At 41.7% G+C, this 16337-nt stretch overlaps 2 protein-coding genes across 2 annotated transcripts; both read left to right on the top strand.

Moving 5' to 3' along the window:
* Nucleotides 1–2486: 2486 nt before the first annotated feature.
* Nucleotides 2487–3441, top strand: LOC119731244 (protein unc-93 homolog A-like). The gene is made up of 2 exons (XM_038204333.1): nt 2487–2662; nt 3128–3441. Exons 1-2 carry the CDS (start codon nt 2494–2496, stop codon nt 3439–3441), a joined length of 483 nt encoding a protein of 160 aa, XP_038060261.1. The 5' UTR covers nt 2487–2493.
* Nucleotides 3442–11404: 7963 nt separating this feature from the next.
* On the top strand, nt 11405–12919 carry LOC119737973 (EGF-like repeat and discoidin I-like domain-containing protein 3). Its single transcript, XM_038213050.1, has 3 exons — nt 11405–11535; nt 11906–12074; nt 12717–12919. The coding sequence occupies exons 1-3, from the start codon at nt 11423–11425 to the stop codon at nt 12861–12863; spliced, it is 429 nt and encodes a 142-aa protein (XP_038068978.1). The 5' UTR covers nt 11405–11422; the 3' UTR covers nt 12864–12919.
* Nucleotides 12920–16337: the final 3418 nt, after the last annotated feature.

Genomic DNA, 16337 nt, shown 5'->3' with positions numbered 1-16337 from the left:
ATTGTGGTGTTCGATATGGAAAATATTTAAATACAAATACGTGTATACATTTATGTGTAACAAAGTTAATTAATACAGTTTTAGACAATATTCTTTTCAGTTATATCATTTTGATACGTGATTACTAGGATGTATGGGTCATCAAAATACCCTAATTTCAAACTAAGGGTCAATTTGTATTAAGAAGAAAACTACATGAGTATTGACACATAAAGTGTTATGTTCATTTGATGCCGAGCTGCCATAACAAGAAGCTAAGAGGAAGCAATCTTTATCTCATTGAAGCACATACTTACCAATATTGTGCAATTATAATTCAAATGATTGTATACGCTTTGTGAATATGAACATGCTTGTGAAATAAAAAAAAACCATAGAAACATTCACTCGTTTAATTTTTTAGTTGATCAGTTGATGTGCTTTGCGTATTAAAAATGACGTGTACAAAACGACTTGCTGCCTGTCCATATTTGATTGTAATGATTAAATACATCAGAAATGGAGAGAAGAAAATCCCACTTTGTACTTCTATCCGCGTATTTAGCAAAGTCTCGTAATCAAGGTACCGTTATCGTCTGTACCAACTTTATTTTACGAGCAGAGAGCGCCTAGCAACACTAACCCATTCCTATAGAACCCAACGCCCCATCCTATACAATACTTTTGTTGTTTTGCTCTGTTTACTAGCTGTTTGTATATAATTTAAAGGCAATAAGGCCCTGAGACAAGGAGCTTAAAGATCGCAGTTTCAGTATCATAATCACCGAGCCAAGTGTACACATCGGATCGCGACGCTCCGTTAAGTTGTATCTGTACCGGCTAGGATGTATTTACGCATGTATTCTATGGGCAAATGACTCTTTAGGCTTCCCTTCCATTGTCACGTCACGAAGAGGTTTGATTTAATTTTTCATATTTCAATCCCTTCTGACTCGTAGGGCGTATCCTATCAACACTGCCTTGAACTTTGTAGGCACAATACATGTATCTTCATTGTAATATCTTTAATATTACGGCCCTCTCGACAGTGTTGGAGTCAAGACCTCAGAGTCCTAGACCGAGACCAAGACCGAGACCTCATAGTCCGAGACCGAGACCAAGACCGAGACTAATTCCCCATTCGAGACCGAGACCAAGACCGAAACCTCATAGTCCGAGACCGAGACCTCATTTTAAAATAAATAAATAAATAAGTAACATGCGAGGGCGCACTCAATCCAAGATGGCGGCGCCCATGTTCCGTGAAAACTTTGAGGACCGAAATAAAAACGTAAAATCACTCAGCTTCAATCCTACTGAAGTCAAAGCTTGCCGCCACCTTCCGCCTGATGACTAACCCGAGCATTGCAATGCTCATACCAACGCTGTTGTACTTGGGAGTGGATGTGATGTTAATGGGCGGCCATTTTACAAAGGTGGGTTTGAACTCTTGATGGTAGCAGACATGCCGATAGACTGGTTCCTCGACCTGACAATTTCCCCCGACGTCCACACGTCTAAATTGTAGGTCAGGCAGCCTCCGTGGCTAAAAATAAACCGGCATGACGACATTGACGGCCTTTTTTTCAAAGCTCGGCTTCGTTTCCGAATTTGCTTTATCACTTAAAGCTTTTAATGTTCCTATCAAATTTTTAAAATAAATCACTTGCTTCATATATCATACAGATGATAATATAGTTTGATATTTCTGTAAGAAAACATTGACTAATGTTGACCTGGGATCTTGAAAATTAGGCACCCAAATAGCACTGTTAGCAGGCGGAACCGAATGAAGACCGAGTTTTGGAAAATCTCAGTAACGGTCGTCAAATTTAAAATAGTACATGACGAAGCAAAAAGTTCGCGCATACGATCCGATCGATGCACAAAATCGTCGTTGAATTTCAAGTTTTCTAAATAAAAGCAATGAATATTAATTATCAACTCATTAAAAAAAGTTTTTAATAAGCAATAAACAGTTAATTAAAACAATATTATACTTGGAAAAACTCGGGCGCTATCCGATTGTCGACAAAATTCGGCAAACTTCGGACATTTTCGTAAAAAGAAATACATGTACAATGTATTACCGGAGGCTACCTGACCTAAGATTCATCAGAAATAGTCAGAATCGTTTGGTCTGGGAACCAGACTAACATGCCGAATGATCACGCCTGCGCACAACCGAAAGATTCACCGAAACAGGCTTGGATTTATCGGTTTTACATGTTGTGCAAGTTGCCAACCAAATTAAAACTAACCACTGCAAAAGTTAAGTTAGACGTATGGTGACTTGAACCTCAGCATGTATATAGACCCTGTAGATAGGCATTTTGTAAATCAAATAGTGTATTGATTCCGTTATTGCAGTAGTCTGAAATTATCTGGTCGTATCCACTAACTTTGGTCACATAGTTTTTCGTTGGTTGCACACGAGGGATCGAGGTTGTCGGCTACGTCATGATGGGCAGTTCCGTCTCCAGCTGCATCTCATCCTTACTGATTGGTCGGCTGATGAAGTGCGTCAGCAGGTTTGCACTCTTCATCGTTGGGGGCGCTACTTACCTGCTGGTACTAGTTTTCATGTTGGTCTGGGACCCTGACCAGGGCAGATTGTGGCATCTCGTTCTGATGGCTGTGGCGGTTGGCTTTGCGAGAGCAAGCATTGCTACGATAAGCTCAAGTAAGCCATCGCAAATCAAATTACGAGTCATTCACAAGTCACAGTCACAAGTCGATCACAAGTCAAATACAATTAACACTAAGTCAATCACAAGTCACAACACATGTAATTTACAATATACATCACGAGTCAATCAAATCACAAGTGACATCAAAAGAATCACAGTCAATAAAAAGCCAAATCACATGTCGATCACAGAAAGGTGACAGTGAATGAACGCTGATATATGAAGGAATGTGTCACCGATTCGGGACTGCTTAATCATCCCTTGACTTGGGACTGAATGACTTGTGAAAAACGTGATTGACCCATGATTTGACTTGTGATTTGTTGACCTGTGATGAATTGTGATTACTTGTTTAATCTCCTTGACTTACAGTTTTTGTAAACCTTACAAATTTAGGTTTACATTTTGAGTCGAAACGACTGTACATCTTTGATCTTTATTGTCATTTTTGTATATAGCTCTTTTGGGAATGCTGTTTGTATGTCAACAAGAGGCAGCGTTCGGCAATCTGTGCTTCTGGCAGTCCCTGGGCTCCGCCGCCATATTGGCCCTTGGTATCCCACAATCCATGTGTGCCTACCACGTGATCTCAATCGTCATATGCATCCTCGTGTTCGCCCTGGGCATGTACTGTTTGCTGGAGCTGCGATTGAAGCGAGAGCGGACACCAGGCGAGAAGAAGCCTGAGAAGGAGGCTGAGGGGAAAGAAATGACGACAGAAATGTTGGCTATTGCAGAGCCGACCAACAACGAAATATCAATCGACTGCTGACATGTAGAGATCCCTATCATACATATGAACCTATCCAGGGGCTGTCTAGTATGCAGCTTTTACCATGAGCCGAGGTTAGCACCGGTGACTCGCGTTGCGCGCGCAGAATGCATTTTTATGAATCATGGCGGTAAAGGTACCCATAATGCTTCCCGTTCATTTTTGTTTTTGAATGAAATGAGTCGCCCCGATCACCATTCGATAATACAGTTGGTATGAGCAGCATAACAGCATACATCGAAAAGCTCTTTGTGCAAGAATTCGTTTCAGTTGAAAATTGAAACAAATATGTTTTTATATTTAAAAACCAAACATAATTATCAACATTAAGTGACTCCAATTTACAAATGTAGCTTCTGTCAAGCTGATTATAGCATGCTGTATTCGTTTTCAAATTTTACATTTTAAACTTTTTGAAATTATAGTTGAATTTATTTACTGCAACACAGTGATTGTTATATTTTTAAATTATCAAATGTTTACTACAACACGGTGACTGTTAAAGTTCAAGGGGCTCTCGAAAGTGTTGCAAAAAGCGCCCTCTTCTGTTCATGCACGGAGCCCATAAAGCATCAAATCATTTTATTGTAGAGTTTCAGGTAAATTACTGGTGGCGCTGTTTACAGTGGAGACATGGGTCAGCGTGAGGTCAGCATGCACGCGCAAGCAGGCATCGCTGTCATGCGCGTGCGCAGGCAGTTGCATGCCGTGCAGATATGGAGTGTAGCAACCTCGTCTACAGTGCTTACTTTATTTCCAACCGCGTTTCCAATAGTAAACCCTGGATAGGAAACTTTCTTCCTGTATCCAGATTGGATACCGCAATTGGCTAGTAATGGATTTTTATCGTGTACTTGGTGCAATATATTCACAACGTGCAGTACGTGTTTTCGCAATCATTCGTCCACGCCTTCTCGAAAATACTAATTTCCTTTCCAATTTGCTCATATTAATGTGAAATATGATACTGCATGTTGTCTTGATAAGATCGTAACAGTTTGATTTCAAAAATCGTGTTTTCGTAACTCACGCCGTGCTCGCGCTGCTACGAATTGACGAAAACAAACGCTAATGTGTAACGCTTATCTAGGCACCAGACTGTTCCTCATTTGCATACGTGTGCAAAAATCTTGCACATGCAAATGATCCAATACCAGAGTGAGAGAGCAGGTAGTAGTGGGCGCGTACTGCTCGACACCTTGGGGACGAGGTTGGGAGTGTAGTGGATCGTTCACGGCCGGCCGGCTGGCTCCATGAAACTCGAGGCTCCAGATTCGAGTGTTGTTCAAGATTACTGAGGTAAATCTCAAATTATTACACTGACTAATTGTTCTGAGGAAGTGATTACAAGCCATTTAGACATTGGAATGTTATGTGATTGCCACCAAGTTATTTTGTCTGTCCTTTTATTAAATAAAATTGAACCCCGAAAACAGTACACCCTACAATATTATGAGATGAACTGTTATCACTTTATTTTAAGCAAAATTGCTTTTAAATTATTCATTTGCAAGAAAAAAACCCACTCAAATTCTGGTTAGAAATTATTTTCGCTGGCACAATTTGAGTTCTCATATAATATGTCCAATTTCGTTATCATTGTACATGTACGATTACGTCCCTGTGCTGTATGTGCCGGCAGCATATAGGTATATTTATGCACACAGTCTATGGGCAAATGGCTCTAGAGGCTTCACCGCCAACATTTCGTATTCCAATGCCTTCTGACTCGTTCGGCTTCTGTCAATACTGCCTTGACAATCAGAGGCAAACTATATTAATTGCAATATCTGTAATATTACGGCCCTCTCGATGCGTATCGTTTTCTAAAGGTTCGTTGTTTACACGGTTGTGTAATTTTCTAGACCAACCTTAATTGCTGCTGAGGATTCTGTGTTTGTTACCGGAAGCCGCTTCCGCTCGTACGCGGTGCTGCAGCGTTCCATATCGATTCGTGACTGTTTATGACCGCGATGGTCGTCATTGTTCAATTTCAGGACGATATTTTGTTAATTTCAAGATGCTATTTTGTTAAAACTGGAAACTGTAATTACAAGGTGGTGCCCATTGGCTGTTACGTTTCCCGCTTCCAGCGTTAGCTCCACCCATACTGTAAGATTGAACAAATTATACAAGTTGAAGCCTTCATGGCAAGTTCAGGCTCGTTTCATGATTGGCTAGGCTTGGTATGACGTCAGCCTGTTAGTTGTCTGCGGCTGCTTAGGTGCTGAGGCGGGCGAGTGGCGTTTTGTACTCGGTGATATACTATCAACACTAACGGAGTCTGGATCATTGCGTCAATCAGGTTTAGTCTTGGTGGTCCGGCTCTTTCCTGATCGTCGTTCGGTACTCTACATGCGTAGATAGCTGCCTATTAGGTTGCGTTTGCGTGTTGTGTGAGTCGTTCATTACACTAATCAGAAAAATTTTCCAGTAAGGTTTTAAGTTGAGGCTCTCTCGCGTTCGTTGTTTTGAGTTTTACGTGCGTAGTTGCCTATTAATTCGCGTGGTTGTGTGAGTCGTTCATAAAAATCCCACAGCGTAGTGGATTGTGCTCAGAATTCATCTGCATCTTGGACAATGGACGGAGCAGCAGCTTTTGTTCTGATGCTGTCAGCAATAGCAGGTAAGAAGAATAAATATCACCTGTTGTACATCCTCAAATTCCTGATTGGTTTGTTGGCAAAAGTAGACAAGATTTGCCATGATATCTGGATCAGGGACATAAGGTGCACCCCCATTTCTTTTTCAACAACCCTCCCCCTAATTTGGTAGAAGCCGATCGCTATATTGAATTGGGTGATCGTATCCTGCCAGTTATTTGTTTTGTTTGACAAGATATTGATTTGGAGATATGATCACAGTGATGATTGAATAATCAACACTTGATTTTGTTGTTATCAGTGCATACAAAAAAAATCAAAAAATGGTTAATTTTTGGGTTACTACGTCAAAAGTTTCCCAACTATGTAAATGAAATGCATAAATACCTAAGACAGTTTACCCATTGGCCCATTCCTATTGGTCGAGAGCCCGTCACATTGCCGGTCTTAAATGAATCATAAAGACCTGCTAGCGGCCGGCCGGCTGGCTGGTCTTAAACACTTTTCCATCCTTTTGTCATCATCAATTTTGATTTGTAACCAAACTCCGCCCATCTACCTCGGATAATGTAATAAATGAATTGGCGCAGTGACTGTATAAACGTATGCCACTTCGCCCATGCCTTAGCCTTTCGCCAAAGCCATCGTGGCTTAGAGTGGCGGAGCTGCGGAAAAAACGAAGCGACTGGAGCAAAGATTAAGTCAGCACGCACGAGTGGCGAAGCCACGAGGCCTTTTCCAACTTGAGTTTGTTGAATTATTCATATTTTTATGCAAATTAGAAGAATGCAGAAAGGTTAACCAATCACAACGCGGATTTTGCCTAGTTGCTTCCATTTGTGAAAGAAGGGTGAGTGTAAGGAAACAGTACAAGTGCGCGCACAAGTGCAAGTGCGGGCACAATGCCCAGCCAACAACGATATAACCGTGCGTGCACGGTACGCTTACGCACGACCATGCAAAGACGATGTCAGTCACTATTTATATGCAGTGGCTGGCCGGTCAGGAAAGTCGGGGTAAAATAATGTCTAAGTGTGTCCACCACTTATGCATGCCCGTGTTTATGGTGTAAAATCGAGGACACACACGTGCAAAATCATCGAAAAATTGAGGACAGGAACCAAACCGAGGACTCCCGGTTAGAAAACGTGTACAAAACCAATGAGAGCTGTTGCGAAAAAGTTAGAGTATACACTAAGAAAAAGGGAAGAAGAACAATAGAAAATCCTCGATTTACACCATAAACAAACGTGCTGGTAAACATGTATGTATGGAGCCTTTCTGCAGCTCCATTCCCCTGTACATTTGGGTAGGCATTCACTGTGTGGACTTCCGAACAAAAGAGGTCAACATAAACCAGGTGGAGGCGACGTTGTGTGGACTATGGGCAAGTCCACACAGTGTTTCCCCATTGCTGGAAAACAGGTTTAGAGGCATTTTTGGGTTAGGTTTATCTGTGGCAGAATGAAGAGAAACACTAAAGGGAATCATAGAAAAACAATTGGTTGAAAGAGTTTTCTCAGTTTCACTGTTTTTCTTAACTACACGAAAGCAATGGAATGTCCACACTAGGTATGTAACGTAAACATGTCGTCACCGACACCACGAAGTAACACTCTACCGTTTTAAAGCATATTTTTTTCGATTTTCAGTTCTTTTGATTTTCAAACATTATTCATCAAGGCCTACCATTGCACGAAGTTTCAAAGCTTCAAGAGCTTTACTTTAATAATTACGCTAAGTATCCATGGCAACTTTTGCGCAAAAGTGACAATTTTCGTTTTCACGAAGTAACACTCAAGTTCCATTTTCCATTGCAATGCATGGCGCGCACTCTGCTCATAAGTGAGCAAAAACGTTTTCACGAAGTAACACTTTTCTTGTAACAAGTTGTATGAGCGCACGCGCGCTGACCTGAAGTTGCACTTTACTCGTGTTAAATACATTGAAGAGTGTTACTTCGTGAAAACGAAAATTTACAGTTTTGCAGCTTTTTCGGTTTCACGAACTAACACTTATCTTTTTTTCTCTTATTTCTTGTTTATTTAATACACAAACGAGTGAAAAACAGCAGATTTAATAAATTCAATTCATCAAGTGTCCACAACGAGAAACCCAACTGAAAATACTCTGTCGTTTTGACGCAAAGTGTTGTTTTAGAAGGCGTTCAACTTTAGTTGCCGTTTTCTCCGATTGCTAGTTTTTACTGGTATGTAGATGGGTGTTACTTCGTGGTGTCGGTGACGATGTGTGTGCGTGCATGTGTACGTGTTCATCTTTTCAAACCGTGGACGAAAAATACCAGAGAAAAAAAAAAGAGAACAATATAGTCCACGATTCCCAGCATACGTCCGCGATTGGAGTCGTGTACAAAACCTATGGGAGTCTTCCTAAAAAGTTAAAGGACAAACAAAAGAGGGACAATAGGACGCCCACAATCGACGGTAAACACACGTTTGGGTGCGTGCGAGCATGGGCGTGGGCGAAGTGGCAAATGGGTGAAGTGCCAATTTGGCGAACTTGGTACGATAATTTGCGAAGTGGTAATTCGGCGAAGTGGTAATTCGGCGAAGTGGTAATTCGGCGAAGTGGTAATTTGGAGAAGTGACTGTAAAACCATAAATGAATGGCCAGGTATAGGTTTCCTCAAATACTGATAATTTCATCAAATTAATTAACGGTGAATGAAACAAAAAAATGCATCTTGGACTATTTCATTGCACTTTCAATTTTTCATTAACTAACATCAGTTATTCAATATAGGGTGCGCATTGTGTAAATCGCAGTACCCGACATGTATTATAGATTTTCGGAAACAAGAGCCCACTTTTTGGCCGACTTTCTTTTTCCAGTCAAGCGCTTTAATAATGAATAAAAAGGAATGTAATGAATAAGACCATTGCCAATGAGTACACAACATTCTGATTCGAAGGTCCAGGAAATGCGCCACCAGGAGTGAACTTCCAGGCTCTATAGGCAAAAAGTGTCAAATAAGGACCACTGTGAGTAGTAGCGCCCCCATTTGTCGGTCAACCCCCTCAACCTTTCGATTCTGCGACGGCCGCGTATTCAACCCAAATAGCATAACACTAATGGTGATTCGGCTGTGCGTTTACATTCTGCTTTAGGCCCCATTATGATGGATAAGAAGAAGGCAATGTTATCGTAATATTGGGAGCTGATTGCGTCTTTTTCATGGTGTTTTTCGTAGTAGTGATGGTCTCGTGCCATCAAGTCTGCTTCATCGGATCGGAGTACAACCCACAATCTGGTATCCCACCTCGTTGGTTCTTACCGTACAAAGATCCGTGCGAATGCACCGCTATACGTCTCGGTGGGATGCGCATCCCTGCTTCGTCATACCGCCAGGGGGCGCCTCACTACCTGAAGGAGCTTTTCCTGAGTGAGGATTCTGACGAAATTCAAGCCTACTTCAAATGTGAGCCTGCAGAGAAAAACCCAGGTAATAGACGCATGTTATGTTTGTAATGCAAAACAGTAACACGTTTTTATTAAATTTGGACGCCAGACGTCACTTAAGTTCTCTTTAAATTCTCCAATAATGTGATTCGTGCTTAAGTACAAGTACCCTTATACAAGTGTGCCTTTACCATCTCGTGGAACTGATCATTTTTCATTTCTTTTAAGAAGTATTAATCATGTAGTATGCGGATATATTATATGAACCAATCATCACGAAAAAGCCATTTTTGAGGGAATGCCACACTCGCACGCGGCCTCAAGCGAAGACGCTGCACGCGTTCTTAAAAACAAGACGCGCACGCATTTAAGTCATGCAGCCCATTTACAATAGTCAAGAAGTCCATTTACATGGGAAATGTTCCTCTGTGCAAAATGCAAGGTTTTTTTTGGAAATACCTAATGACGTATTGTTATCTTACCCAACTGGTACCCCGACACCTACCCCAACCGGTACGGAGAAACCAATCCAAGCTGGTGCGGGGATACCTACCCCAGCCGCTACAGAGAAACCTACCACAACCGTTACGGAGAATCCTACCCCAGTTGGTACGGAGAATCCTACCCCAGCTAGTGCGGAGAAACGTACCCCAGCTAGTGCGGAGAAACGTACCCCAGCCGCTACAGAGAAACCTACCCCAACCGTGAAGGAGAAATCTACCCCAGCTGGTACGGGGAAACCTACCCCAACTGGTATGGAGAAACCTACCCCAGCTGGTACGGAGGAACATACCCCAGCCGGGACGGAGAAACCTACCCCAGCTGGTGCGGAGAAACCTACCCCAGCCAATACAGAGAAACCTACCCCAGCCAATACAGAGAAACCTACCCCAGCTGGTACGGAGAAACCTACCCCAGCTGGTACGGAGAAACCTACCCCAGCTGGTGCGGGGAAACCTACCCCAGCAGGTGCGGGGAAACCTACCCCAACTGGTATGGAGAAACCTACCCCAGCTGGTACGGAGAAACATACCCCAGCCGGGACGGAGAAACCTACCCCAGCTGGTGCGGAGAAACCTACCCCAGCCAATACAGAGAAACCTACCCCAGCCAATACAGAGAAACCTACCCCAGCCAATACAGAGAAACCTACCCCAGCCAATACAGAGAAACCTACCCCAGCTGGTACGGAGGAACATACCCCAGCTGGTACGGAGAAACTTACCCCAGCTGGTGCGGGGAAACCTACCCCAACTGGTATGGAGAAACCTACCCCAGCTGGTACGGAGAATCCTACCCCAGCTGGTATGAATAAACATACCACAGTCGGTACGGGGAGATCTTTCCAAGCTGATGCGGGGAATCCTACCCCAGCAGGTACGAAGAAACATACCACAGTCGGTACGGAGAAACCTATATAGGCCTATTATAGCATACCCCAGCTGGTACGGAGAACCCCTTCTTTACGGGGAAACATACCCCAGCTTTTGTCGTATGATCTTCCGTAATCATAGGTTTGACTATAAGCATATGGTTTTGTTCTATCACAAGGGTATACATTGTATTGCATTGAGATTGAACGTTTTATTTCTTACCGACTATCAAGGTTTATCGAAGGCTGCTTACCCAACTCCTCCAAATTAAAAGCAAATACATTCAGGTGTTTTAGTGCAACTCCCAAGAGTAAAACCAACAGAATAAACAACGGAAAATCCATTGATGCATGGTCATGCTCGTTGTATTTACTCCCAAATTCAAAATGTTTCTCACTGCCAAATTAGAGGGAGGGAGTGAAATGTGCAGTTACAATTGTGCGTTTTACCCCCAAACAAAGTTGGGGAGGAAATTATCATTCTCTCAATACATTAAAAAAAAAAAAAAAATATCAATATGAATAAATATTTACTTTGCTTACTCATTTGTTATCAACAGTGTGTTCCAGTCCGCAACCCCTTGGTATGGAGGACGGGACAATCCAAGATGATCGCATCACGGCGTCCAGTATTCGGAGCACTACATATCCAGCCCGGGAGGCACGCCTCAACAATGACAAGGGATGGGCAGCCTCGAGGTAGATTTCAAAGGGAAATACCACACCTGACACTTCACTCTCATATTCACTCTGTATCATTACAATGCCACAAAACCCTTCTGAATGTGTTTAATTAATGAACATCTAATTGCCTCAGTGGGGTTTTGTTTCTCTACGTTTTGTTTTATTTTGTTTGGCATTGTTTTTCTTTTTTGCAATGGTTCTCCTTTCCATTATATAAAAAAAGTTATCATCCCCGGTCAAATCCCAACCCGGACTCATGCGCATTTGAATTGCACACTGTAACAAGTTTCAATAATAATATTTGATTTTCAAATCCATTCCACAAGCGGATTTGCGGAGTATTGTTATTTCATTGTTCCTCATCCTCTCCTCACTCTGTGTACAGTGACGACGCCAATCCCTGGATCGAGGTGGACCTCGTCCAGAGTACAGTGGTGACTGGAGTCACCACACAAGGCGGCTACAGTTGGTATGTGACTGCGTACAAGGTGGCGTACAAGAAGCAGCCCTCATCCGACCGTGAACACGTGACGGATGGAAACGGAAACGCCAAGGTGAACATCAATCTTTACTAAGTCTTGCTGTAAGCTGCATTTAACATTCGTTCGTAAAACAGTTTTGAAAAGAAAATGTAAAGTTTTTTTTTTCTTATATTTTGTTTGGGCTTTTATCGCAATATGATAACTTCATTATTTACGACTTTGCTCATGCAACCATTTAGCCATTCTGAAATCGCGTCTGATTATACCACGTGTAAACAAAAAAGCATGTCCTGCTTTTGATTAGTTTTCTCAGCTATTTTAAAAGATTTTTCATTCAAATTCACCAGCTCTATTATTCAATTTCGTCCACGAAAAATTTCACACGCTTAAACAAAACCAATTTAGTCCAATTTAGTCCAGATTTTGGTCCTAAAATAGCAAAACGCTCTGAAGCTGAAACAGAAACGTATGTCTATAATGTCTATAATAAGTCATTATGTCTATTTTATGGCTGAGAATGATCAGAAAAGTGAGTGCCCACCAAAGACAAGCAGTTTACTTTATATAGTTATTACGGTTTGTTGAAATTCTGTTTCGAAGGAAGACCCCGTCAGCTAAGAATGCCAACTTTTTTTGTAGTTTCGGTCCTAGACTTTACTACAAGTAGGCTATTTTTATACAAATCTTCGTTTATTGCGTTGGGATTCATTTCAGGTGTTCATCGGTAACACTGATGCCGACACCCCGGTCACTTACCTGTTTGACGAGAGTGTGGTGGCCACGGTAGTCCGCATTGAGCCTACTGAACGGTATGCTCATGCCGCTCTGCGATTGGAGCTGCTTGGATGTTGTCGTGGTTAATTCAACTGAAGCATTCAGGTGATTCTCTCCGATAGCGCTGACAAAATTTCACTCTATATAAAATAGTCCGAGAGTCCAGTGAGGTTTAATTAGAATATCGCGCACAAAAGGTCTGATGGTGGCAGCGAGTAGGTGGGGGTGTCCAACCTTCGAAACCGTCATTCTTAAGTGTCACACCCCGTGCGTTTGGGAGGGGGCACCGCCTAAAGACCCCCTAAATTGACTTTCAATTAGAATGTCGCGCACAAGCACGAATCCAACGCGAAAAGATAGTATTCGATGAACTTATCAATGACCAATTGTTTAAGAATGAGAAATTCCGTGCATTCCATGCTTAAGAATGGCCCAATTAGTGCTAATTATTCACCTTTAATTAGAATTTTGAGCACAAGCGTGAAATCCTTTCTGAGTAAAAGCTAATTAACGTGACCAAAATGCAAGATCAGCAGTTTAAGTCTTTCGCTACAGAATTTAATTGACCTTTTTTGTCCCAACTGGACGTAATTAAAAGCTGGAAATTCCGCCGAGCGTCGATGTGGGCGCCGCTATCTTTAAATGTATCTCCGTAAACAAACTGCTCACAATAACCAAAAGCACACCCCGGCCAGACGGAGAGCCGCTGGCAGCGGCTCAAACTAGGGTCAGAGGTTATACGATATAAATTATGTAGATATGTCCCACGTCATGGGGATACCCTGTTTATTCATAGCGACGCAACCGAGCCGCTGCCAGCGGCTCTCCGTACGACCTGTACAATTTGTATGTGCCGCTGTCAGCGGCTCGCCGTAGCGAAAGATTTTCCCGTGCATTTTGTGCTGAAGAACGAGTTAAAGTTCAATAATTAGCCGCCCGCTACAGAATTATTTTTTTGATGTGTTTAATTAGACTGTTGAGCACAACGATCGTTCCCACACCAAACGAGAGTGTACCAGTCAGCGTTTGCAGGATTTCAACTTAAGAATAAAAAATCTCGTGCAAAATCTACTTAAGAACGGCTTTATTACTGCTAATTACGATTGTATGGTACGAAGGCCGATTTCTGCACGGCTTAAATAGTGAAAACGTAAGAATTGACTTCCTTTTAATTCTCTTAATATCTACCCCATGTACTTTGTCTGCTGACTACCCTAGCCCTATACATCCCTCAACATTTCCTCTCCCACAATGCTCACAGAACATGCACAAAACTGACCAGCAAGTCCGATAGACATTAACGCACGCTAACGCCTGTATCCATTCACGGCTGGGATACGTATCATCGATGTTAACAGTGCAGGTCATTGAAGCGATAATATAACGGTGACAATGATCCCTTTTGTTAGCGGTGATTGCTGGAAAAACGAAAACGAACTGATCGTATGCATGAATTTATTGCGAGCGATAGTTCCAGTGAGATTCCAATCTTCTAACCGAACTGAATTCAGACACATTTTGTTATCTTACATCAGTGTACACATTCGAAGTTAAAAACACGATCGCATTTATATTTATTTGTCGTATACGTGTAGGTCTACACATTTTTTTTTTTGATAAACCAAAAACAGTTTTGAGTCCACAACATAGACACGGCTTATTTAACACCAAAAACGATCAGAAAAATACATACGGGTCTCACCTTGTAAACTCAATCGGCCAGATTCTTCGTAATTCAATCAAAACACTGCGCTCCAACTTGTTTCTTTGCATCGTTATATTCTCACGCTCAGCATTGATGTACATCCAACATTCATCTAACCAATGCGGCAGCAAAAAGCGATTGCATAAACACCACGGACAATGCATATGACCCTTACCGGTGGCTTTGTCATCGCTCGATGACTCAGCACTATGACGTATAACTGGATTCCCCCACTCGAGTACAAATGCTGTTGTTTATGATAGGGAAACGAGAACGGGGCCTGTTTACTGTACTACGAGAACGAGGCCTGTTTACTGTACTACGTAAATTGTGTTATGTACTTTTTGCCTTTATATCGTATAGTTTTCAGAAACTTGCACGAAGAAAAGAAAGCGAGATTCTTAAGTTAGAAAACCAAACTTCCAACACCCTTAGCCAAATGATTTAAGCGTGGAAAACGATCGTCTACTGGTATTTCAGTTAATTCAACCAAGGGCGCCACCGTACTTAAGGCCCTTTGTCCAAGGATTATTGGCCCTTCCGGGAATTATCGATCGCTTTAGAACCACATGGAGTGATCAATAATCACTTCCGGCACACCTGCCCAAATTGCAGTCCCATTGTCCGAGGGATTATCCACTTATACTGACCACACGCGAGCGCCACTTACAGTCCCATTGTCCAAGGATTATCCGTTACAACTGGCCGTGTTCACTACCGTTCCCATTGCGCAACCAGTAGCAATATGTCGAAACATAACTATACTGTATTGAAATTTTTATATTTTCCTCCCATACATTATGCAATCTTTCCCATAGGAAAGGTCAAACTGTACTCGGTTCCTTACCCTCTGCTATTCCCTATTCATCCAATCCATACAATAGGTCAAACTGTGCCAGAATTTCCTAACCCCATTAATTCATAATTATATCTGTATATACATATTTACATATTTATGTGGTTTTACATATTTATGTGGTATGTGGTTTTTCTTTTGCCAACTCACAGCGCGGCAAATTGCCGTGACAACACAGACTCGCGTTCCCGTTCTAGATGTTATTCACTGTGGTATTTTGCTGTTAATATAAGACAATTTAAGTCACGATATTGAATCATTGTAGAATAATTTAGGTGTACATTTTGGTGTTAGATGTATAGTGTATTGTTACGGCAAAGTAACATTTTATTGCTAATAATAATGTTGGTACAGTGTTGGAAATTTTTTTATCAATGTGATGCCTTATTGCCGTGGTGTACAGGTTTATCAGAATTCCAAAATTACAAAGTTTTCGAGGTCAAATACAGTGGAGGTTAGCTTTTGTGAATGCAGGAACCTTAAAAAAAAAGAATAAAAGAGAATATTTCCCAAATATTCGTAGTTCCGTGTGAATATCGACGAGTTATCGTAAAGAGAAGCTAAGAGGCAGCCATCTTGATCTCATTGAGGGATATACCAATATTGTACATATATAATTCAAATGCTGTTTTTGCTGAGCGGTTATGTTCCTATTTGTGAAATAAAAATGCCTATAAATAAACCATGTATTTGGTCTTGCTTGTTTTGTATTTGCTTGATTCGTTCGATGATCGAATCATAACTCGAATCAGATCAGCAGATGTGCGATGCGATAGGATTAGAAAGCAAAATGGATTTGCGGCCAGTGCACATTTGATTGCCTGTAAAAGTGACCACTACTTCGTCAGCGAGGAAATATGTATATTGTATATTGTTTTCTCTTCATTTTATGTTTCTTTCTTTATTTATTTCATTTTTGTCAAGGGAAAGAAGAAAATTCCCTTGGTCCCCCTCCTCGTGACTCCCATGTTACTTTATGGTACATACTGTCTGACAGTGC

This window comes from Patiria miniata, unplaced genomic scaffold (genome assembly GCF_015706575.1).
Source record: "Patiria miniata isolate m_02_andy unplaced genomic scaffold, ASM1570657v1 HiC_scaffold_1, whole genome shotgun sequence".
Lineage (NCBI taxonomy): Eukaryota > Metazoa > Echinodermata > Asteroidea > Valvatida > Asterinidae > Patiria > Patiria miniata.
Note: the sequence above shows the minus strand (reverse complement) of the source record. Positions and strands in the feature narration are given on the sequence as shown.